Raw genomic sequence first — 25,196 nt, 5'->3', positions numbered from 1 at the left:
CTTCGCTCAAACTCTGAACATTATTCCAAAAATAAACAATGCTTGTGTTTGTCTGTTTCTGCACACCATGCTGTGCGCGACCACGCTCCCCCGTCTGTCTGCATTAGCGCTTAGCTCGTTTCTCTGTGGCTTCTCCTCACATGTTTCTAATGTGCCGCAGCTGGAGATGTCGAAGCAAGATGACAGAGGCAGCGAGGAGAGCCCTAATCAAACCAGCGTAAGTGGAAAAAAAAAGTTTGAGCCCTCCCCACACCTCTCCAGATATTGTGTTGTGTCCTCATTCTCATTCCTTCTTCTTTCTTCCCTTGACTTTCCTCTCTACCCTCTCTCAGCGACATGACAGATCATTACAGGCCAGTCCAATTCACCGCGACTGCATTTGTCATTGAATAAATCACACAGACACAACTGGGCTAAGAAATAAAGGAGCCATAAAGTCAAAGTGGCTGCGTATGTCTGCACGCCCACGCACTGACACACAGTCGCAGGGTGTTACGGATAGATTAAAAACGTTAGAAGGCCACCAGGCATCCCACACACACCAGTGAAAAATAGCACACACAGTACTATGTAGGACAACAAACAGACAAAAACTCTTCTGTTGTTCCGTTGCCATTTTTCTGCCACCTGTCAGAGTTTTGAAACAAACAGCTTGATCATTTGCCTTCCAAGTCTCATCTTCTCTCCCTCTATTTGTTTTTCCCACAATCGTCGTTTTGTGTGTGTGTGTGTGTGTGTGTGAGTGTGTGTGACAAGTCATTTCATCCCTCTATCAGTAATATAGCTGCTGGCTGAAAAATTCGCCCTCGCCTCATTATCCTCATCCTCATTGTCTCTCCGTATTAACGTGTCGGTGGTGAAACTTTCTGATGTGTTCATTCATATTCCTGTTTGTCTTCTTATTGTGTGCCATCCATCAGCTTAGGTTTAAGCTTGTTTACTTCCAATCAGCCACAGTCAAGCTGGCTGCTGGCAGATTCATTTAAGGTAACGTTTTTGTGTGTGTGTGTGTGTGTGTGTGTAGGAAGCCACAGTATCAGCACTGGTGTCCTGCAGTCAAGAGAAGGAAGGTCCGACGGAGAAAAATCCACCAAGTCCCATCCACTCGGAGAGGGAGGCTCTGCTAGTTGGTACGCTGACACGAATTTTACACGGCCAATATCATTGAAACTGAAAATTATATATTTGCTGTATTTTGGGGCTTTTCACATTTCTGAGAACCGTTCTGGCAAAAAGTTTAACCAAAAATAAAAAAATATGGTCATTATCCACTCTGCCTCGAGTCAATGGAAAGTCAGGTGAAGTTTTGTACACAGAACAACAAACTGTGGGCTTCAAAACTTTGCCTGAATTCATTTTCATTTTTTGGGGGCGAACCTTCCTCCACAATCCTTAGCTTAATGATTCTGGTAGCAGAACTGAGAGTTTCTTCCTCCTAGTGTGTACACGACAGGCTGCTGCTAAAGATAGCAATATGATATAGCAAGTGTGCTAATTAGTATTATAAACATCCATATTTTTATACCAGATAATCCGACTAGGTGCTGAAGCAGTATCCTCTTCACTCATGTGTTCAGGTGGAGAGGTGTGTAATTCAGAGAACTCTTGTAAAATCAGCGCCTGTATTGTTTCCCTCGCTGTGGTTTCCATGGTCACATAGCAAGCCGCGGCAGCAAGATGAAACTGTTGAACTATCATGAACTACAAAAGCAGCAACAAAGAGCTGTGCGCAGTCACAAGAGCATCAGATCCTCGTCGCTGCCTCCTTCACTGTGTTTACAATCACAGTGAAGGAGGCTGCCACTCGCTGTCTGAAAACACTTTTTTAAAATTCCTTTTTTCCAATACAATTACCAGTGAAAACGAGGATAACAGGACCCACTTTTTTTGCGCAGGCTCTAGAGAAGAGTCGGCGTGACAGTAGGGAAAACTTTTTTTAATCATCTGACGGTAAGACATCGGCCCAAACCACCAGATTTTAAACATACAGAGGCCTCACAGTTGGTCCTGCAGTACTTCTATAAGATCCGTCTCAAGACTGTGATATATCTGGTTGATGTGGACATTATTATTTCAGATTTTACCGTGCTTCCATTGAGCCTGCTCCCAAGTGGGGTGGCAGAATTGAACCAACTCTATACCCCTCGTCTCACCCTCCGCCCCACTTGAAAGACCCTTTTTTTAGAGCCAGTGTTTAGTTTGTCTGTTCTGGGCGACTGTAGAAACATGGTGGACTTCCAAGAGGGTGTAAGTATAAAAGTCTAATTAAAAGGTAACAAAAGCGTGTTTGTTTCAGGTGATTAAATGCTAATAAAAGCAAAATTCGAATTATAACATTTAATTTCATACTGGAACTTTAAATGCAAGAACCATTAGAGTAGTTGACACACAACAAACCCGGGATGAGGAAGCATGACAGTAACGGGTTATGGGTCGGCTTTCCGCTGGCTGCAGGCACTATACTTGATAATCATTTGAAGGGGCAAAGATACTACAAAAATCACAGAATGGTGGAGCCCACAGCTCAGTTTTGCCTCAGGCAGTTCTGCAGGTTAGCCTGTACATGGCATTGTTGAAAACTGGTTGCAGTTGTGAAACCTGTAAAAACTCAAGCGAACATCAGTCAGATACGGAGGATATAGAAAATACTTAAAGAAAGGTGAACAGACACAGATTTGCTATATTTGATGCATTCTGAGGTGTCGTTTCATTTGCAAATCGTCACAGTTTACATTTTTCCTGACTCGAAGGAAGAATTGTGCTAGAAAATCAAAGGAATGGTTGCAGTTTCTTAACGTTTAAATATGTTAAAGGATCATCTTTTTAAATATATATCGATAACGATTCGGAGGACGAGCTCCGACAGTGATACTCTGCACACACATGGAGTGGGTGCATGTTGTTGCAGCAGACGCCTTGAGGACATGTTCATTGGCTCTTTTAAGGCAAATAAACACAGACAGCAGAACAACTCAAGAGGGCGATTTTCATGCAAATGAATCAGCATGAAATTCTGCTTGCTGCTGAAGCTCAATGCACCATTAGTGTCCCAGTCAGTCTCTTATTCACTGCCAGCAGAGTAGCTCAAGGCTAGCTCATTGTTTGTGTTCAAGTATCGACGGATGTCCTGCAGGTGGCAAAAATGAAGTCTTGGAGTAGTAATTTCTTATTAAAGGTCTCCAGTGAGTGTGGTATTGTTGTTGTTTTGCTCCTGTGGCTCGTGTGTGTGTGTGTGTGTATGTGTTTGTCTCAACTGTTGATCCCTCGGCGCTCTATTGGTGGTTAGTAAGCAGGTAAGGCGGAGGATTATCTCTCTCCTGGCCATATCTATGAGCCGATAGCAGATGGTTTGTTTGAGCCGAGGGAGTGCGTGGCTTTGATGGGAGACAACGGCATCAAAGCTGTCATTAAGCACTCCCTCTAATCTGGAGCCACAATATACAAGAGGCTCTTAACAGTAGTGGGAATGTGGAAGAAGAAGCCACTCGAAGCTTGTGTTGGAGGAGAGGAAAAGGAGTGTGTCCTCTGGCAGTTTGTCAGTGTCTGACATGCGAGACAAACTGGGGGTATCGTGACACGTGTTAACATCTTTCCGTGACTTGTTTTGTCTACCACAGGGATCATTTCGACGTTCCTGCACGTCCACCCGTTCGGGGCCAGCATCGAGTACATCTGTTCCTACCTGCAGCGTTTGGACACCAAGGTAACAAGATTCAAAACTTCCACAGTGGAGTAGATAACACGCACCCATACAGACCCTGTCAGTCCCCCCTACAGCACTGACATATGGACTTGTTGTATGCCAGGGTCCCGCTGTGTAGCTGAGACACAGCCCCTCAATGCCAGCAGTGCTCCTCAAGGCTTTCACAGCCCTTTCCATAAAAATTGATGTTTTTGTTGGAGACTTTGTGAGTTGCTGCTGCAGCACTTAAAAGGAATACTTTGACATTTTGGAAAGTTGTATTGATATTCTCCTCAACCCCCTCTCCTCAAATGTCAAAGTGTTTCCCTTTTAACTATCAGGAGCTAGAGGTGGGTTGTGAGAATTATTTTTGGTAATCTCATTGAGATTAAGATCTCTAGTTCACTGCTAACAAAGCTCTTATCAATCCACTAATCACTTATAATTATTTTTTGTTAGCAAGGAGCGATAGAAAACATTTTTATTTAATCCAACCATCATTGTCGCTGCTTAAAATTAACCGGTTGTGGATAATTAGTGTTAATTCTTTAATGGCTAAAACTGAAAGGTTTGTCTGTCCTCAGGTTAATTTGCTCTCTGCAGCTGTTTGCTCACCTTCTGTTAGCGTTAGGCCCCATCCACATGTGCACAGGTAGTTTCCTTTAAAACACAGTTTCTTCAAAAAGGATTTCATAAATATCTTCGTCCATGTGACACACTTGTAAAATACATTTCCCCTGGCGATTCACGCTCACTGGGCAAGCACATGCTGCTGTAAACAGGAAGCAGGTTGTGTACTCTGGGCGCTTGTTTAACTACAGAAAATACAGAAAATTCTGTTATCACTGTCCGTTTGTGTCTTTCTAAATATAAACAATATATCATCCTTTCTGTCAAAGTACAAATGCAGAATCTCTGATAACACATACTCCCCCCTGGCGTTTCCATTGTTGGCACTGCCGTCATAAAGACAACAACGCAGGACTAAAGATAGTTTATATATTTATTTGGTCTATAATGGAGATGTGAAAGCAGATAGAAACGGTGCCAGTCTACCAGTCAGCCTTCATTTTCCAGGAGATTGTGCACCCTGTGGCAGTGAAAGTGAGGTTTATAGGGAATCAATCTAAAGGCAGATGGTGTCATTATTCTATAGCCATTACTTTGTGCATTCAATATATACTTTATAATGATGAGTTACCGCAAAAAGTTTGCCAGTTCAAAGTTTGATTCACATCATATCAACTTTTTAATCTGATCGAGTAAAGTTCTGAATTGGGACCCTTCAGTACTTGGAGTCAGTGGCTTGTGAAGTACGGCCGCCTGCAGCTATTAATTGATCCTGACTGCCACTAAAAGCTGCAGTGTGTCTGCCTTCTCAGCAAAATTTAGACAAAGGATTACTACTTAAAAAAGGTGGATTTTTTTTTTTTGAGTGCCATTCTTAAACCTGAGAGTATCTGAGGAAACATTCACTGAGGAAAAGTCACAAAGTAGACCTGTATGTACATTTGGTTGGAAGGAGAATGCAAATTAGTTCCAAAAAAATGTTTCAGAGAAAGTTTGTCTCACCTTCCCAACCTGTACATTTCCTCAGCTATGTCAGGCCATATCTGGCTAGTAGTGTGATTTCCCTTGATGCCGGAACATATTAAAACTAGATCCTTCATTCTGACACTTGAAGCCAAACATCAGCCTCAATCCTCAGACACCCTTAGTTCCACTCTGTCTGGCGAAGCACAGCTATTTTATCCCTGTCTCTTTGTGGAGGCATTGCAGACGTATTATCGCTCTTCACTGCCACTTACACGAGGCTTTCAAAATGTCAACTTTCAATGTCACCTCCAAAAAGGTAACACTAAGATTAATGGCCATTTCTGCTCCCCGCCCAGACGAGAAGACCTTCAGAAAAAAACGCCTGTTGTCACCACTCCCTCTGCAGTCTCAGTGGCTGACCAAACAGAAGAGACATTTAACCAAAAATTGCAGATTTAAAACTTAGTCATTTTTTGGAGGAATTGATTTCTCATCTGCATAAACTTTTGTTTTTTTGCCCCAAGAAATTACTGTTCTCTGTTGCATCTCTTTGAATATGCTCATCACTACCCTGACTCATTCTCACACATGCAAAGAATAGAGTGTGACTGTCTTCTCCTGTGCCTTTTGGGTTTTTTAGTCTAGTGTCTCTGCGTGTTCATGTGTGCGTATGTGTATGCGAGCGTTCGCCCACGCATGTCTGTCTGTGTGCGCATGAATTTCGCCCGAGCTGCGTGTCGCTCCCACACCGACTCTCCACTACACATCAAGCAGCCCACAGAGTTTTGTCAATATCACTGGCTAGACTCCCCGACAACAAGCCCAATCCTCTCTGCTTATCTAGTGGCTACACACACACCTCCATTGTCTGTAATGACACACCAGTCCTATCTCCATGATAGACCTTAATGCATCCTGACATCAGCACAGGGCTCGAACAATGTACTTATTAATGCAAGACACTGTAGGTCGTCTACAGCAGGGATTTTGGCAGTGTCACCTCAAGATTTCAATTGACTAATGATCCTCAACCCACCAGAGTGCTGTGTGCCAGATTACTCAGGTGGCTGCAATGCCGTCACATCCTCGCTTTTAATTTACTTACAAGATGATTGTCTGATTGCGGTGGAGGTGTGGGAGCAGTGTGTGAAGGTTTTGTGAGTCGAGAGTGCAAAAGGTAAAAAAGTTTGGATGTATGAGCTATGCCTGAAGTAAACTTCTTTGGTGACATGCGCAGGTAAAAAGTGCCTTATTTAAACAGCAAAGATAATGACTAAGGATTTTTCATAATAACACAGACAGTTTTCTCTAAAGACAGTGTTCATTCAGAAATGAACAAGGAGCGGAGGTAAGGCTTTTGGAAATCAATGAAACGAGTAACACCTGCTGCATTCCAAACTACAAAGCATTCAAACCTTTCCAAACTTTTATGTAAGCCTCAAAAATCAAGGTTTCCTTCATTTGGAAAGATGTCAGCATGCACAAAAATATCCAGAGTGTTTCAAAAGAACAATGCTCACTGACAAGAATTGTAAAATACTGTGTTTCTGAGATCTTCCTGAATTGTCCGGGGGTAGTGAGTGCTGCTGTGGAGAACGTTAAGTAGATTATTCCATGTGTTCTGTGCACAAAAGCTAAAGGCAGAACTTCAGAATAAACCTGCTTGACTTGAAGCATATGTTCAGCCTGCCAGCTCAGATCCATTTTTTGGCATAACCCGATCGACTTTTGGATGTCATGACAGCAAAAAATACATGAAATGCGATTTTTGCAAATAAGACCGAAGCCACATCTGGAGGTGGTTTGAAATGCCATTTGAATTGGATTTCTGCCTCTCAGTCCGGATGCTTTGGCTGCTCATATCGGATTTCAAATAGTCTTTTGTGTCACTCGCACGGAGACACACAATGATGACGTCGAATCCAGAGAGACAGACGTGAACCACAGTGTCTAAGCAGAATCCTGGCTGCTGCTGGCAGAGCGGTATGGAAGACAACACGGAAAACAACAGTCTGTAGAGAGTCACGCTGAATTAAATTGTCTTCATGACCTGACGTGGTTGTTTGGAGGGAAAGATGATGATGGATCTATATTTCACATGCTTTTGTGTTGGGAAGCTGCCTTACCGGTGTGCATAGTGGCCAACACAAATGCTGTTACCTCAGCAATCCTTGCAGATATGTAGGTGATGTCTGGACACAAAAATATGATCTTATCACTTAGAAATAACACAGTGGACACTCCGTCTTTCAGATCCGATTTGAGAAACAAATCAGATTTGCCTGCTGTCTCAATATAGCCTCTGTTGACACATGATCAATTCCCTTAAAAAAACAAGCCAAGTTTGAATTTTCTCCTCTAAATTCTCAGATAAATGGCAACTTAGAGATGGATCTTTATTTGTTCTTCCTCTCACCTTGGTTTCATATGTGTGTGTGTCTGCAGATCAACCCCAGTGAGGTGGAGGCTCTTCTGTCTCGGCTGCCCTGCACCTTCAGACAGGAGCTGACCGGTGTGGGAGCCAGTCTGGAGAAACGCTGGAACTTCTGCGGCTTCCAGGGCATCAAGAACACATAGACTCTGCCGGTGACACTCCCGGGACATGGAAGAGACGACAGGCAGAGGACGAGGCAACAAGGGGACACTGTAGAGATGTGAAAGACACAGTACAAAGCCCACTAATATCAAAGATGGTGGACTGACCGTACAAGGACGCAGAAGACTGAGCACGGATCAAGGAGGAATGTTACGCGAGGATTTCAGGGACTCTGTGTGGGTGGCAGGGACGTCAGGAAGCAGCATTTTCTGTGGTTACAGGAATGTTGACACCAAACCTTGGACAGTCTTCATGAGCTTTAAACTCTCAGTGTCTCTGTGTGCAAAATATTTTTGGACATAATGACTCTCTGGGAGTCACAGAAGTGCACCGATTACTACAGTCACTGGATTATTATGTAGTTATCACCCACATGGGCAGGGCATTGTGCTGTCAGAGCCTGCAGTGGGCATAATATGGTGTTAGTGTGGGCCAGGACTACTGGGCTACTCAAGGAGGCTTATCAGGGTCTGACTGAACACTTCAAAACCTCCAAAACCTTCCGCCTCCCTCTCTTCTCTTTTTGCTGTTCCTGGTTTGTAACATAGATCAAAAATGGATATATTTCTTCATTTTCTGTAAAGGCTGTTAACAGTTGCATAGATTCATTTGTTGTAATACACTGTAAATGCTTGGATGATATTTTTGATTATAAAAAGATGTTTTGACTATATAGGTTGAGTTCATTTTTATGTACCTGGTGCTCAGAGAGGCTGGTTGTAAAATATTTGTGTGTGAGATTCTTGTGCAGCTGTTCAAACATTTCCAGGCCAACCTTTACTCTTAGAGCCAGCGAGACACGCACACCTGCTCAGGACAAGTTGCCTACTTTTAAGTTTCTGCCCATTCTGGCTTGAAGGGCACTATTTTTCTTTGCATGTCTACCCTTTTGTTCTTACAGTAGCTGCACTCAAGGCTGGTTTTAGAACCTTACATAAGGGCGTCTGTGTCTTTCAAAAGCTAATTAAGCCTGGCACTCAGCCTGGCTAAAGACATAGCTGAGCGGCATCACAACTTAACTTGAAAACACACCTAGGGGATCATGTTAATGATGTTTAATTGGTGAGGCAGTTGGTGTGTGCTGCTGCTGCCATGGTGCGCACAGAAAATATTTGTGTGTGTGCTACTTGCCTGGATCCATATATTAAGCGGTTACACAACACTCTACAGAGGGGAGTTTTCTTCTCCATCTTCGCCAGATAGAGAGCTCTTGCCGCCAGGACTGAAGGTTCCTCCCAAAAGCCCAGTCAAGCATTCTTAATGTTCCTCCACTGGGCTATTTGGCGGCGTGCTCTCTTCCCCCGTCGCTCTGAGAAACAAAGGTTTATTATTACACATGATTTGCTCTCATCGGCCCCCTCCATCTCCTACAGGCACTGCGTTTTGAAAAATTAGCGTTCATGCACTTGTCAGCACACTAGTCCTTGTACCTGAATTAATAATGGGGACTGAGTATGTTTTGCCTACGAGCTCCTACAAGGCTTTCCTTCCTTGTGTGCAGATCCATTATTAACCGTTTTGGTTTGAGAAGGAAGAAGGTTTCATGGGTGAAAAGTAAACTATCTGTCGTAGGAGTGGAGTTGTTTACATGTTAAATACAGTATGTAACCTCCAGCCTACTTAGTTTGTAGGGTCCTGTCAAACATGATTAGGAAAGAGAGTCAGTGCTGTTTGTTTGTATGTGTAGTCATTGCAATGTTTGAGAGCAAAGATCTGACCTGCCTCTCTCTCCTTATGAGACATTTTCTAGCTATTTGTTATGATGATGATGCGGAACAGCAAATCTATACTTTTCAGCTTCTGCCCACCCGATAGTGCACCGGGGATCATGAGAGATGTTGCCTGTGTCGAGTCGTACATCACTACACTTCCTCTCCATACTGAAAGACTTGATCTCAGCAGAACATCCCTGACAACAGAGTCTGGCACACCTCGCACAGCCTCTCCTCTCTCACTCGTTAGGTTGCTCTCTTGCTCTCTCTCGCACAAACAAAGCACTAATGCGATGCATTCTTTTCTTTCAGAAGCTGCTTTCTGTCTTGCGTTTCCTCCCAACTGAGTTGCCATTCCTACGCACTGATTTGACTGGAGGCACACACTATTTATCTCTCTTACAGCTGCTTGTGTGAGCGAGCGTGCACGCACAAACATGCTTGTGATTGTGCATCAGGTTCTCGGGCATCACACAAGGAGGTAAACACAGACTAATTAAATCCAGCAGCAGTCCCTGGTGAATGCCGCTCTCCATTCACTGTTGTCTTCTCATCGCTGTGACACAGCGAGGAGCCTCCTCATTAATTCAATTCAAGGTGTATGCAAAAGAAAGCTATTCAAGGGTGTGATTCACCCCACCCGCAGTGATGACGCCGTTGGATGACTCCCACCTTGTGAAGTCTCTGGGAGAGACGCCCTTGAGCATCTGCTGATGTTAAGCTTTAGCAAATACTGCGCCTGAATTCTAAATTTAAAGGCATTAGTGTCATTCTGGAGGGATTTCTTAAAACAGGGTTCTAAATCCATCAATACAAACTCACATCACGTTTAAGATAGGTGTAATTGGACGTGAGGAGATAAGCAGGTTCTTTTGGGTGATATCATGATGCTTGAGATACCCTTAATTACCTTTTCCTCTCATGTTGCTTCCTGAAGGCACCCTCATCTCTACTTAATTATGATTATGGCCTCCCTCGAGTGAACAGGTGTGAGGGTGCTGGCTGTGTATGCAGCACATGTGGTCCAAAATAAGATAAACAGTCGCACTAGGAAGCAATTGAGAAGAACACAGAGTGGCATCACTTCCAAGCTTGTTCTCATTGGTCATGGACCAACAGGTTTGAAGAGTTTGGCCACAGAGAAGTGTGGTGCTGTTTATGTTGTTGCCAGATAAATCACCTCATATCTTAGCTCGCTCTAAAAGCTCATTGACCTGAGGTGGTGAGTCAACAGCTCCTCCTATTGAGCACAACAGCAGCTACACCGTGCTCTACATTGCTGTAGCCAGTGGGCCAGCACCCAGGGGTGATTTGCATTGACAGAGAGTGTATGGCCACAGCGCTGGGGGACATGTTCATGCAGCTTTCCTTCTCAATAAAAGCTCCACGGTCCTCATTAATTTATGTATTCATAAAAGCTCCAAAAATGTACCCTGTTTCTAGGATGCCAGGGCTGCAGCAGAGATGCAGTACGGCTCCAGAAACGGCTGCCTTGAGGCACTTGGAATGACATCTTAGAAACCAAAAACTATGGAATATTAAAACGAGAGCTAAGGAGATTTCTATTTCTTTTAGGATTATTAGTTTGGCAGGTAGCAAATCATGTTTTATACAATGTTTTTTGTTTACATCGTTTCAGTATGCACAGAGAATTGCACGCACTTTGAGCCTGAATGAATGGCAAGTGTTGGAATAATTGCTTTACACTGCTCTCCGGGGTGTCTGGGCAAAGGATATTAAGCTGTGGAGTATGACACATAAATGCATCTCACTGTTTCTACCCAATCTCACTGTTGCTCTCCCATACATAGATCTTCATACAAAGTAGGAAGACACAGCAGTGAATGCCCATAAGGTATTTGCACCCGCTAAGCGGGCGCTGCCACATCAAATACCCAGACCTTACAGGTGAGAGGAAGGTTGTGGAGGGGAATCATTAGAGGGGAAGTCTTGCTCTGTACCTTGGAAAATGTATTCATGGGACTCTTCCAAAAAGCTTTAACACTGTTCACCGGTAAAAAAAAATTGCCAAAGATCCTCCTGCTGTTAGGGCCAGACTTGTTTTTTTCTGGCCTATTAGTCGGGGAACCAGTGGGCCTGATCAGCGTGTTTGATCCGAAATGCCAGCACAGTGAGGCTCATGCCAGGTTAGACGGGATAGTGGAACTCTCTCCTAATGAGCGATGGCCACTCTTCATGCTGTTATGAATCGAGTGACCTTTACCAAAGAAGAATTGCTTTTCACCGACAGCAATTATCTGCACAGTGGAAACTTAGTTGAGAAAAGTTTATTTTTAGACATAAGAAGTGTTTTGGGTTTTTTTGGCAGCAGTAGAGATCCTCTCCACTTTGGTCCTTAAACGTTGATTTAAAGTACTTATTATGTTTGGCAGCAGAGCTGACTAAGCATCCCCATGTGGTGTTTTCAGTTAAGTAGTTGTAGGATTTTCATTAAGTTCTTGTTATACTGCAAACACCTGAAGGCCTGCAGGGATGGCTGGCACCATCGGAAGGTGGGAGGGAATACTGTGCGCTTGAGCCAAACATACAGCATATTCATGCTTATAAAACCAGGTCTCTGTCAACGAAGTGAATGTAGGAGTGGGTAATACAAATAAAGAGATAGAAAGAGTCCAAATTATTTTTTTACATTAAGCCTGAATCAAAATAGAAGACCTGGTGGTGACTTACTTGGTGTACAATGAAACCTTCCCTGGGTTGTTTCTTCAACTCAGGAAGGGTGGATGAGACATGGAGCAGAATCTCAGATGACCCAGAAACACACACGGGTTGAATCTGATGAACACCAGAGGTGGAGGGGAGACAGGTGAGGTGCAATAAAGCAGCACTGAAATGACAGCTGAAAGCAGCCCAGAGATGAACATTTATTTTTTACATTATAACAGCAACAAGAAGACTAACAAGAAACCCAATAGGGGCAAGTAAACAGTGACAATCTGACCGAGTTCACAGGATTATTATAAAAATTATAAATGTAAAGGACAACTTGAACTGTGTTATGCTACTTTCTATTCATCCCAGCAAATTAAACTCTGAACAAATTCCTCTTAATACTCCTAATAATTCTCCTCTTTCATCGTGGACTGCTGTTAAAACAGACTAAATATTATCATCAAATGTTTTTAATGCACGACTTATGTAGTGTACTGTTATACAATATAGCGTCATGTCCCTTGAGCTCATTGTGAACCAGAAATGGAAACATGCAACTCATTAATTAATTAAGGTTATAAGGTTAACTTCTCATACCACTACTTCTTACATTTCTGAGGGTATTATTATACTTTGGTACTTTAACATGGCTGTACACAAAACATGTGAAGAGCTATAGCATAAAGATGTGTAATAAATCAAACTAATAGTAGGCCTAAATATAAGTAGGCATTTAGTCGATACATCAGTTAGAGAGAATTTAGAGAGAGATTGAGCAGATTCAATTAAATCAACTCCACCTTAATGAACTAGCAAAAACTACTATAATGCACTAGCATTAATGTGTATAATGTCGTAATGGTAATAAGCTAAATACAATGATATAGACCAAATAACCTATCTAATTGTTTAAAGTGGCCACTTTTAACTTTACTCAAGTCATTGTTCAAGGCAGGACTACCTACATTATAAAGCTAGCTACAACAGATAAGCTAGCTAGTTGCATTTCAAGAGGAGTAACGTTATCTAACATCTCTTGAAAGATTCTACTGATAAATGCTCAGTATTTATTTGTACTCAATTTATAGTAAATAAAGTATGTTTGTCCATGCCAGGATAGTCTAAGAATGATAGATACTGTCTTCCTTACTGTTGTGAAATCCAAATGGTGGTGACTGTTCCGGCGTACATCAGCGGTGCAGTATCGGTTGCCATGGTTACATACTTCGTTTTAAAAAAGGCGCCATCTTGGTGATTAGTTAGCTTAGCCGTTAGCCTAACCCAGAGAGCATAATCTGCTTTTTGGGGGGACTGCTGAACATGTAAGTAAGATTTTTCTGTTTCTGTAATGTGATGTGAAGACACAGGTCCGGTTTGCCACTTTATGGATGCAACACCAGCCACAGTCCTCTGTCCCAACTTAGCAAGTGGCTTAAAGTTGTAAGTGGACTTTTGTCAGAAGCTGTGAAAGTTAGCTTTTTTTTTGCTAAATGCTATATTTATGATTAACAGAAGATAAATGTTCATTCCTCAGGTGAGCTTTTCATATAACACCAGCGCCACCAGCAGGTTCACATTCGTTCAGAGAGACTAATGAATGTAGTGCTGCAAATATATATAGTTTGCTGCATTCCTCACAGGATGGTTTGTAATAACTTTGGTGATCTCTTGACATTTAATTTAGCACCACCTTTATGTCAAAATAACATTTATGGCAAATTAATAGGGACATTAATGACTAATGAGTAATTTATTAATTGTTGTCAGGAATTGATCTGATTAAAAATGTGTAGAGAGCCAAATTTACTTTGTCACTTATCGGAAGGGGCGTGACTTCGCTCTCTATTGACTAATGTTTATCAAATATATCAAAATAAAATCCTGGTGTGAGAAATGTATTTCATTAAATTACAGTACACCATAATTTGAAAAATGCTAAATGACATTCAGTTCCAACTGAATTCATTACACTTTAACTAATTAGAAGCCAAACAGATGGAAGCTCCACAATTAAATCAAGATCATTATTTTGTATTAGACCTGTTTAGTGTATGATTCCATTTGGTGTTCACTTTATCTGTTCTATGGTGAATTTGGCTCTTTGGTGAATCCTGTAATTGATTATTTTCTTCTGACACCTAGTGGGGGAGAAAAAAAAGATTAATTTAGCTTTAACTTGTCATAACTAGCATATAACTGCATGTAATTACATCACTGTGTGCTGGAAAACAGTGTAAATCAATATTCAGGTTGAAATCTTCTCATGCAATTTTGTAGCAATTTGCCCATAAATCTCCTCCTTACCACCATGATATTACAGTGGTTACTGCCCATGTAAATAACCATTATAATAAAAAATGTGAATAATCATTAATGAATAATACAAATACCTTATATAATATAGCTCCCACAAAATTATTAGAAAGCTATCTTTCTGCAGTTACCCTGAATGAACCAGAGTTGAGTGTGTCAGTGTCATTAAAACTGCATCAGTCTTCAGTTAATGTCTTCTGATTCCTTGCTGCACTGCTTGATCAAGATCCCAGGGATACATTCTTGCAAAATCAACAGTGACAGCCCCTGAGCCTTCTCTCAATGCATGACCGACCCCTTATTAAACCTGATTGATTGTCAACTTGTGAGCTCTGTTCCCCAAGTTACTGTCAGGGGTTTTGTAGTTCCTCCAAAGAAGCAGCAGCATCTCTGACAGGCGGTATGAAAACTGCCTAAACAAGACGGGTATATTGATCATAATTTCTTATAGGGCACGTAGCTGGCAGGGAGTAGTGTCTGGGACATTTCTAGTTGCAAAAACTTTTGACAGATATTGCGATATGAAATCATTTGAGCTGGTTTCACTATATATATATATATATATATATATATATATATATATATATATATATATATATATAAATATATATATATATATATATATATATATATATATATATATATATATATATATATATATATATATATATATATATATATATAAATATAGAAATGACGGTGATGCAATTTGAAAAAATGTTTTGCTTGGCCATATTGTGATTTGATAATATTCTGGGAAACACTTCAGCTCTACATAAAATCTTCAGTGTGTTTACCTTGATTCACTCAATTTACTGATAACCAGCTCGACACAATCACCAAAACGCCCAAAATTCACTGCCACTAGCATTTCAAATTTTTTCTTTGCCTGATGATACTGAAAAAATTATATCGTTGGGTGTTCGACTTTTGGTCCGACAAACAAAGTAAAGTAATCTGAATTTATCAACATTTTTATTTTTTTTATTACTGATATATATCTATATCTGATAAAAAGCCTATGGGGAGAATAAACAGTCATGAAAGTAATAACATGTCAGCTTCACTTTATTCTGGCCTTCAGTTTACTGTGTTGGCTTGCCAAGTAGACCTGCAACAAATGGACTATTGGTTGACACTGATATTAATGGCAAACTATGATAATAATTGATTAATCAGTAATTGGAGTAATTTTTTAAGGACGAATTTGGCTAAACTTTTCTAATTCCAGTCGCTAGAATGTGAATATTTGTTGGCTTCTTTACTCCTGTACGACAGTAAAATGCCCATATTTGGTTTGTGGACAAAACTTGGCAACATTTATCACAATTTTCTGACATTTTTAATCGAGTTGAGAAAATAACTGACAGCTATATCAGCAAAGAATAGTAAAATAGTTGTTAGTTAATGAAATGACAAGAAATAAAAGGGAAGGAAGTGGGGCATTCACATCCAGACCTGCAGGGGGCGTACACAGTTGGCACAGAAGGACACCTCTCTGGCAAATGGAAGGATCAAGGTAGCTGGAAGCTACTCTCAGCAGTTTACATATGCAGACAAGAGAAATACAAAAACACAAAAAAAAGATCTGGAAATGAAATTTAATTATACACAGCGGCACCTAAGCCAACAACAAAAAAAAAAGAAATCATTGCAAAAACAGAGAGATGGACAGAAAACAGAAACAGCGTGTCTTATTTGAATGGCACATGCAGGGCAAGGCCGTTTCAAACTTTAACCCAGGTGGCTCCATCAGTTTATAAGTCCTCCCCCTCACAGTGATTATAATTGTAGAGTTAAACGCTCAAATACATGACCTCTGGCATGATTAATGCAAGTTCCTCCATGTGAGAAGGCTGCTTTATGAGCCGTCCTTGTGCACCCAGGCCCTGTAACATGTGCACCACTCTCTTCTGTTGCATTATGTAAATAACAAGAAACCTGCATTCTAATAAATGCCAAGTAATTAGAATGTGCAATGCTTCTGACTGATTTATGAATATTAATGGCATTTGACAACTCTCCTCAAAGAAACAAGCAAGCTGTGCTCTGCATTTATCAGCTGGAACATTTCAGGTGTTATCAAGGGAGAATGAATTTGCAAAAGAACAGCGAGCTTTAATGTGGAATGCTGTGAAAAGAAAACAGCTATTGGCAATGTCCCTCGCATATATTTGTTTGGCAACGTATTTTTCTTACCCATGTGGATGGCTGCTTAAATGTAGGTATCTCCAGTGCAATTACAATATAGTTAAAAAGAAGAAATGTCTTTTGCCAGCCTTCTCCAACATTGCTGGTAAATGTAGAGGGATTTTCTTTTTGTCTCTTAGAATCAAAGCATTTTCTAGGAGCTCTATATTCACCATTCACATACTGGGGAAGGCAGAAAAAGGCATAAACAAAGGAAACATCTTGCATCAAACCCTTTTTTAAGATTACCCATATTAATCAATAGTATTTTGAATAATATCCAACTTCTCTAACTACTATTAGTAATTATTAACTGCTAATAACCAAACCTGTCCTACCAGTGTACCCAACACTGTATCAAGCCATACGAAATTGCAATTACAGATACTGCAAGAAAAGTGGAGACTGAGTCTTAAAACTGTCAGAGTTATCTTTATATTTGCTGACAGCGCTGCAACTATTCAGTAACTGCTTGATGTGCCCTAATTAGTCTTGTGTCTTTCCTATCAAACTTGAGAGTCCTTTAAATGATTGAGTAAACCTGTTTCACAAAAGCCTGTACCAAGCAAAATCAAGTACTGTATTTGTAAGAGTTTTCCTCATCAGCACATCTTGGACAATAGAGGCACAGCCCTGTAGAGTTCTGTTAATGCCAAGGAGATATGGCTAAACACAGCTAGACATACTCCTGGACCACAAATACACCCACACTGACTTGACACCTAATTATGTTGGTAGCACTGGATGTTGCACATCCTGAGGAAGTGTTGTTTTGAATGGCAGTGATGTTAACAGCAGGAAATCTAAACTAAATGACAAGCTGTTGCTTTGAATCAGAGTTTCAGCAACTGAGAACATCATGTGAATTTGGTGCATACACTTGCAGACAGTGTTCTGGACAGATGCCGCACGCTGTAATGGTTTCTCATGGTAAGAGCTATCCAGTGGATGGATTCAATCACAGGATGTATTTATGTGTGTGTTTCCTATTCAGTTGTAATTAGTTCTACATTTTCAAGAAGTCTTTTTTGAGTTCAGCCAACACTTTTCACATGCCTGAACTACTTTTTTATTATATTCTATTCAATTTTAGTAGTTTTACGTGAAGTTGCAAAGCTTTTCTTTCATCCGAGGTATTAAGCATTACTCGACTGAACCAATTGTAAGTCCTCACTTTACATTTTAGCCCACTTTTAATGAAACCTTGTAGTGCCACCATCAGGGCAGTATGGATTGAGGACCCATTTGACTTAACTGTTTCATGACCATTTTAAGAAATGTCACATTTTGGCTTGTAATGTCTGACACTTATGTTTCATCAAACAGTCTTACTTACGATTCGGTCCAAAACTACCCAAGTGGATATTTATGCTCCAAATCCATTACTTGGTGTAGTGTAGTTTAGTTATCTGTCATTAGTTGAGTCAAAGTGTGAAAGATGTTTGCAGTGCTTTGGAGATTATTTGCTGCAGAACAGCAACAGAACTGACATGTTTTAGACCTAGACTTAAGATTCAGAGAGCGATAATAATGAAAGTGATAATAATGCTAATTTGTTTTTCTTATTAACGGTAAAGAGAAACAGTAATTCTAAGCAGCACCCGGGAGGAAGCCTTTGGCACTGGAGCAGCGACGCTCGGGTTGCCTCAGGTAGAAAATTTCACCCAAAACACAGATGCAAGGGAAGATGAACCTTGTGCGACGTGTCTTGTCTTGACCTGTAGTTTTTAGGAATTTGTATTGCTGCTGTTGTGCCGATCCTGGGAACACAATAAGTGGTCTTACTCATGATTCACAAGAATTCAAAAGACAAGTGTCAGATATCAGGGATTGATGATCTAAAACATTAATTTAGTTCAGCGGCCACTGCCTGAACTTTTCTTTCTCCAATAATGAACATTTGCAACAGCTTAGTTGCAGCTGTATTGTTATTTGGATGTCCAGTGCTGTTGTGTTGTGCACAGCTGAGGCTTATAGATTGCCATTTGTCGACTGCTTTGGCCCCATTAAGCGGACTCTGTGTTGCTGTTGTTTGTAAAGCCAGCTGGGCTGAGCGCCTTTATCAATTACATAAGGTCAGGTTCAAGTCGTAGAGAGGGTTTACAATATATTGAAGCTGATGTTTTCCAGTGTAACTCCTCCATGCTCCTGTCAACATAGTAAACAAAGCATAGTTAGGATGTTTTTTTATTAGCACCAGCAGCGCAGCTTTATATTTCAAGTTTTTCACACTTGAAGCCCGTCTGCATGCTTCAGTGTTTTTATTTGTCACCTTTTATTTTCTGTATGATTAACCGTGCTTGGTGGGATTTTGATTGACACATTAACACTTGGACTTTATGCTAATTTTCTATTTCAAAATGTGTTTCGTTAAATGTAAATATGAGTGCAGATGGTGATAGGTAAACGAGTGAGGGAGGGTGGTTGCTCACTCGTTTTGGCATCGACCAGCTGAGGTCGATGGGGACGTGTTGTAAAAGCATCTAAAAAAAAAAAAAAAGAAACATAAAACAAGGGCTCCATGTCTGGCAAAATTCACATCTCCTGACATTTAATGACATCATCTTGGACACCAGGAAATCATGACAGGGATTTTTTTCAACTTCTCCAGCTCCACCTCACAATGCACTTTACATTCACCTTTTTCAAATATAGCTATAATGTAAATAAGGACCAGAGCAAGAAACAGTTTTTTGTTGTTGTTGTTGTTGTTGTTGTTGTTGTTGTTGTTTTCAAAAAATGTTTGTTGTTTGCACTGTGACTGTGTCTTAATGTATGATATAGTACTGACTCTTTGAATTGCTTAAAAATGAATTATTATTATTATTATTATTATTATTATTATTATTATTATTTCATTAATGATTATTTATCGTACTTCCTTTATATCTCTGGTTTCTTCCTCCTCACATGAGTGCATTTCAAAGAGATTCTAGCGCGAGCTCTCTGACGTAACACCCCCGTGTACCCGTCCCATGGATGTAAGGAGAAACCGCCCCATCTACTTCCTGGTTCTCGTTCCTGTAACTACGGCGACTGTTCGGCCGCGTCACCGGTTGGCGGAGCCGCTATGACATCAGCGGCATGTCGGGAATCCTCTCCTGTTTGACGGCGTACCGGAGCCGCAGACCCCGCGGGGAAAGAAACGGCACGTACTGTTTACACGTGAGCCGTCAACTTCACCGTGTTTTCCTGCCCCGTGTTCTCATTTGAGCCCCGGTCCGCCGCCGGAGAGGATGTGTCCGTGTGTCTGTGGGAGACAAGTTTAGTGACAGAAGTTAAAGAGAGAGAGACAACATGGTGAACTGCATCTTCATCTGCACTTCCTCCTTATAAACACAAGATCTGAGATCTGTGCTGCTGCTAAGGTGACTCGAGCGAGGCCGGCTGAATGTAAGTGTCCTGTAACTGACGACTGTATTTACAGTCACACCGGTGGTGGTGATTGTTCTTAGTATTTAGTGCTTACTGTCTTGATCATAACACATTTTGATCAAGTAGGCAATTTGGCAACATTTATGTTAAAAATGTTGGCAAAAAGTTTTATGCGTGTTTCAACTTAACTTACAAAATGACCATAAAGACAGAAAAAAGTAGTAAAATTCTTATTTTCAATGATATAACAGAATTGCAGCACTGCTGTTCTCTCAAAAATAGAGCTAATTTGCATGAGTCATCTCAGGAAATTTACATACTATACATTTACATATATATAACACACCCTATACTGTATATTGACATTATGCTGCTATCTGGTCCACTTCCTGTTTGTATCTAATCCAGTGCAATTCTGTACAATCCACTGTCTCTGTGCTATTATATTGATATTTTTATACATCATGTGAGTATTACTATGGGTGCAGTCATCATGTGCAACTGTCCTTCTCGGGTATATCAGTATGTAAAGGAAGAATAGAGTAGAATAAAGTAGGCCTAGAGTCTTTATTATTAAGATTTATTCTCACTTTACTTAAACTTTCCATTTTAACTTTTGGTTACCTTTGGCTTGCTACACTTTTATCTGTCACGCAGTGTAATCACTGTTTACCTTGTGCGTACAACTCTTTAGCTGCTGTCGCATGTGAATTTCCTTGTTTAGGCATCAATGATGTCTTTGTCTTTGTGGAAACACTAATGTGTTACAAGGTTTAGGGCTGCGCAATTAGAAACAGAACAGCATCATGCTGAGTTACTGTTGTGCACAAATGTTGTTCTCTGATGAAAGAAAATCACGGCAAATACATCTTTTTAAGTGTTAATGAAAATTGGGATGCAAAAATGATCGTTACACTAATCGTCGTATCACGATGTCTGTCAGACTGTCACTATGGATTTGTTTACAGTGTCATGCAGTCCCTACAATCTGCATGACATTCGCTCAAATGTCACATAGTTTCCTCGCTCATATGGTTATTTGTTCACCAACTGTTCTCATGAACCTTCTCCGCCCTGATATCTAGTTTTGTTGTCTTTGTCTTTTTGTCCTGTAGCAGCTGGTAGATAAGGTCCACGACAGTTAGACCTGACCAGCCGTTTGTTTACTGACATCCTGTTGAACTGGTCCAGCAGATTTTTGTTACAACCCGAGGTGCCAGTTTCAATCTGAAGCTGTTACTAAGGTGACCTGAGCGAGGCTGACTTCACAAGGTATCAATTTTTAATCTGATTTGTTTTATTTTGGCAGCGCTTGGAATGCAGGGATGCGAGGTCCTTGGTTGTACAGAAAGCTTTTGAAAAGTTCACAGCCATATGACAGACTTCACATGATATAGGCACTGAGGGCTGCAGGAGGGAACAAAACCTCTTTTCATGCTTTTTCCCAACCTCAGCGTTTAGTTCCCATCATACTGGACTGTGTGTTGCTGCATATTTCACAGCTGAACTTACTGTATCAGGTTCTGACTCTGTTTGTGCCCCCACTGCGTCATCTGTATTGAATCTCATTATTGACCACGTTCACTGGACAGTCAATCTGCACCCCACACTGAGTCTAACTGACCTTGTCACGGGGCTTTGCCATAGAAGGGATCAGTGACAGTGTACGGACACACTGGCGGCTCAGATGTCTGCTCCCGAGCTCCTGGGGCCTGCTGGCAGGTCGTCTTTAAATAGATAAGCACTTTAGTTGTATGCCAGAGAGGGGCCATGACCTTTGAGCAAGGTGATTCCTCAAGTCTATCTGCGTCTCAGAGGGTGATTCAGCAAAACACAGCTCTTCTCTAATAGTTCGCTGAGTTAAAGGAGGACCGAACAGGCAGGTTGCTGTGTTTTATTCTTCCTCTTTCCCTCTGAGAATTTTGCTAAAATGTCAGCGTGGAAGTGTTTTTCTTGAGGAAAAAAAAAATCTTGAAAAAATAAGCTGCGGTTTGCTGTATATCCAACCGTTCCTGTATAGAGTTGTGGGAGATGTTCAACATTTTCAGGCGTGATCGATTTGACAATTGACTGAGAGTAACAGTGCAGCAATTCTGACGACATAATTATCGTTTAAAAACATTTTTCAAGTAGGCCAATTATTACATAATCATCTGGTTGTTATTCACCGAGCTGAACGCAGTCGTTTTGCACAATCGTTAGATGACACAGTCAAAGAAAGAATGTACAGAAAACATAAATGCAATAGTTCCATCACATTGTTTCCACAGTTCGATATTTGACTGGCATTTTTAAATACACAATTACATAGTCTTGTTGCACCGTTATATTCTGCAAAGGTTTATTGGCGCCTGGTTGGAGAATTAGTGCTCCCAGCTTTTCATCTTACATAATTTTAGTAGTGGATGGAATCAAGTATTAATTTGCAATTTTCTGTTGCAGAATTTCTGTAAATTCGGGTAAATTTTGAAATGTTAGAATGCTGAGACTAAGAGAATTTCATCGGCTGCGTTGATGTACATAAACAGGCTTTCTGAACACAATGTTCTGACATCAGGAAAAAGCTGCTATCTTACTGTCTAGAGGCGATCCTGCTGCTTTTGGGCAGGTTCTTCTGTTTCAGCTCCTATAAGACTAGATTTCTTTCTTTCAGAAGCAAGATGATACCCACAACAACACTGCTGTCGTAATTGCAATAATTTATACAAAAATTAGTTGTCATGTATTCTCAAGTAAAACAGGCAAGAAAACACTGGCTCCAGCTCCGCAAATATGAATCAATGTCTTTGGGTTTTGTACCGTTCATTGGACAAAACAGTCATTTTTAACCTCGACTTCAACTGTTTTCTGAAAATTTACATACCAAATGAAAAAATGATTAATCAGGGGAATAATCAACTGATTATCAGTGGGCTTATTTAGAATAATTATTAGTTGCAGCCCTAGTTTTTAGTGATTATGTCGGATCAGATCTCTGATGTAATAAATGTAATCAGATATTTTGGGATTAATAACAAGCCTGCATTTCATTTTTTTCCAGAAGTTAGATTGAGAGAGTTGCAGTACCATGTACAAATGAGTAATAGTTGTTCTCAAGCTGTGTATTTGTATGGTCCTTTCACACGTGTGAAGCGTATTTTGTGTATTTTGTGATAAATGTGGTTTTGCTCTTCTCTCCTCAGAGGGTCTGCCATGTTTCCTGATGCCCTAGAAGCAGCTGGGCGGGTTGAGGGCCTGCCGCTGTCCTCCCCGCAACCGCTGCCAGAGCTGGAGGAAGAGGAAACAGAGGCATCAGTGGAGAGGGGGCCCAAGAGACGAGGCCGCTACCGGCAAAGCCTGCAGCTTTTAAAGCCCTTCAGGATAACTCACAAGTAAATAAAACTGTATTTAATTTCTCATGGTGACTATCTGACTGGGAGCCAGATAAAGAGGGGAGGACACGCTGTTTAAGGCAGATACACTGACGGACAGATAACAATTTAAAGATGCACATGGACATAAAAATTCACATTCGATGTGTTTGCTGCGTTAGACTGTTAGGCAGTAGCAGGAGGCCATGATAAGGGGAGGGAACTTATCCCCCAGCGACAGACAGCGCTGTGTTTGAACATATGCCGACTGATAAACTACCCCTGAACTTTTTCTTTTTTCGCTGCTCTCTCAGATTTCTGTGAGGAGCGTGCAAATTACTGTTCAAACACTGCGGGCATGATTCACCTTTCGTCAACTCTTGCGAGCAAAGGCGCCGCTTTCTATGGGGGCCTACCTCCCCCAACATTGCACCTCTGTGTACGCCTGCACTTTTCGACATCTCACCCATTTTCGCATCTTACTCTCTATTCCAGACATCAGCACCCAGTCGATAACGCTGGCTTCTTCTCATTTATGACTCTGCACTGGCTCTCCCCACTGGCGCTGAAGGCCTACAAGGCGTCCAGCTTGTCTATAGATGACGTGTGGGGACTGTCTTGCCACGAAGCCTCTGAAATCAACTGCCAAAGGTGAGGTAACTGTGGCTTCAGCTGATGAAAGTGACCTGCAGTGTTCAGAAAACTCTATTAGATGCTGAAACACAGTTTTCCTAGAAAACTGCAGCTGGGCATGACATGAAAAGGGTTTGACCAAAGGTGAGGTTAAACCACATAGGAGTAATTTGTGAGTTGTGAGTTGGCAAATACACTGTCGCCTCATCCTCTTTAAAGGGTAAGTACACCCTCAAGCGTGTGATGCCGAGGGTCAGGGGACACAGGTGACGCTGACTGACCACTGCACAATGTAACATCGACAATGACGTAGAGCTAACCAGCATGAGAAGCTACTGTCAGACTCTCCGCTTGCAGGACATGGAGTGTGGTGGAGCTTTGACAGACACAAGAAGCACATTTATGGCCCTTTGAGAGATTCACTGTACAGGTACTTGTAGCTCGGCTAGCGGCTCAACCACATGTGGCTTTCTGACATAGCAGAGTGTCTCTTCTCTCAGGGACCTTTTTTTATCTTCCAAGATCTATTACATGCACAAGAACCTATATGAAACCTGCAGGAAAGAAAAACAGTCTCCTTTAGGCACAGTTGTGAAGCCCATGTGTTGTATTTACTGCTTTTACAATGGAATAAATCTCTAACAGACTGCTGCAGGAATAAGTCCTAAATTCAGAAATAAGGTAGCATCTTTGCTCTCCGATTCCCTCGTCTCAAAAGTTAGTGCTTTTTTTAAATGGGTGTTCGGTTAGATGCCAGAAATAAGGTCTGTGGTTAAAACAAACTTAAAAGATTTTCATGTTTCATCATGTTTGACAATCATTATGAGACTAAGAATGATCCATTAAGGTGAAAGAGTCATGTTTTTTCTTTGAAGGACCCAGTGGAGCTTCACTCAGGTAAACTGATCTCTATCACACTGGGGCTGTTTTTCCCTTTTGAACAGATATTGAGAAACTTCTTCTTTTCTTTCGCTGCCCTACATGTGAGCAAGATGCATGTGGGGATAAACTTCATCAAACAAGCGGCAGACAGCGAGAGGGAAAACGGGCCACAGTTGCATTCTCAGTTTAAAAACAATCGCACTGTTTGTTTACAATAACTTCCAAGTAGAAACCCCCTGCATCACGCTCCAGCT

The 25,196-nt window shown here is 41.2% G+C and overlaps 2 protein-coding genes and 1 long non-coding RNA gene across 20 annotated transcripts in view; 2 read left to right on the top strand and 1 right to left on the bottom strand.

Moving 5' to 3' along the window:
• Window positions 1-8,487, top strand: part of enox2 (ecto-NOX disulfide-thiol exchanger 2) — a 186,065-nt gene extending 177,578 nt beyond the window's left edge. For 4 of the 8 annotated variants that reach the window (XM_037078225.1, XM_037078223.1, XM_037078219.1 and 1 more), the window contains 4 exons: window positions 161-217; window positions 1,025-1,130; window positions 3,618-3,703; window positions 7,664-8,487. In XM_037078225.1, the coding sequence (XP_036934120.1) occupies window positions 161-217; window positions 1,025-1,130; window positions 3,618-3,703; window positions 7,664-7,795 (381 nt within the window). In that variant the 3' untranslated portion in view covers window positions 7,796-8,487. The remainder of the gene's footprint in view (window positions 1-160; window positions 218-1,024; window positions 1,131-3,617; window positions 3,704-7,663) is intronic. The other 4 variants (XM_037078221.1, XM_037078220.1, XM_037078218.1 and 1 more) reach the window with 1 other exon arrangement.
• Window positions 8,488-8,948: 461 nt separating this feature from the next.
• LOC119008137 lies at window positions 8,949-13,447 on the bottom strand. The gene is made up of 3 exons (XR_005071332.1): window positions 13,350-13,447; window positions 12,218-12,322; window positions 8,949-9,123 (listed from the first exon to the last, which is right to left on the bottom strand). It is a non-coding gene; the product is annotated as an uncharacterized LOC119008137 (long non-coding RNA).
• The window catches only part of wu:fb13g09 (multidrug resistance-associated protein 5), a 37,224-nt gene continuing 25,451 nt past the window's right edge, over window positions 13,424-25,196 (top strand). The window contains exons 1-5 of one of the 11 annotated variants that reach the window (XM_037078213.1): window positions 13,433-13,521; window positions 19,618-20,095; window positions 21,196-21,349; window positions 23,260-23,448; window positions 23,923-24,078. In XM_037078213.1, coding sequence (XP_036934108.1) covers window positions 23,270-23,448; window positions 23,923-24,078 — 335 coding nt within the window. In that variant the 5' untranslated portion in view covers window positions 13,433-13,521; window positions 19,618-20,095; window positions 21,196-21,349; window positions 23,260-23,269. Of the gene's footprint in view, window positions 13,640-19,617; window positions 20,096-21,192; window positions 21,350-22,541; window positions 22,764-22,798; window positions 22,819-23,259; window positions 23,449-23,922; window positions 24,079-25,196 lie in introns of those variants that run through there. The other 10 variants (XM_037078208.1, XM_037078211.1, XM_037078210.1 and 7 more) reach the window with 10 other exon arrangements.

This window comes from Acanthopagrus latus, chromosome 18 (genome assembly GCF_904848185.1).
Source record: "Acanthopagrus latus isolate v.2019 chromosome 18, fAcaLat1.1, whole genome shotgun sequence".
Classification (NCBI taxonomy): domain Eukaryota; kingdom Metazoa; phylum Chordata; class Actinopteri; order Spariformes; family Sparidae; genus Acanthopagrus; species Acanthopagrus latus.
This window is presented reverse-complemented; position numbering and strand designations above follow the sequence as displayed.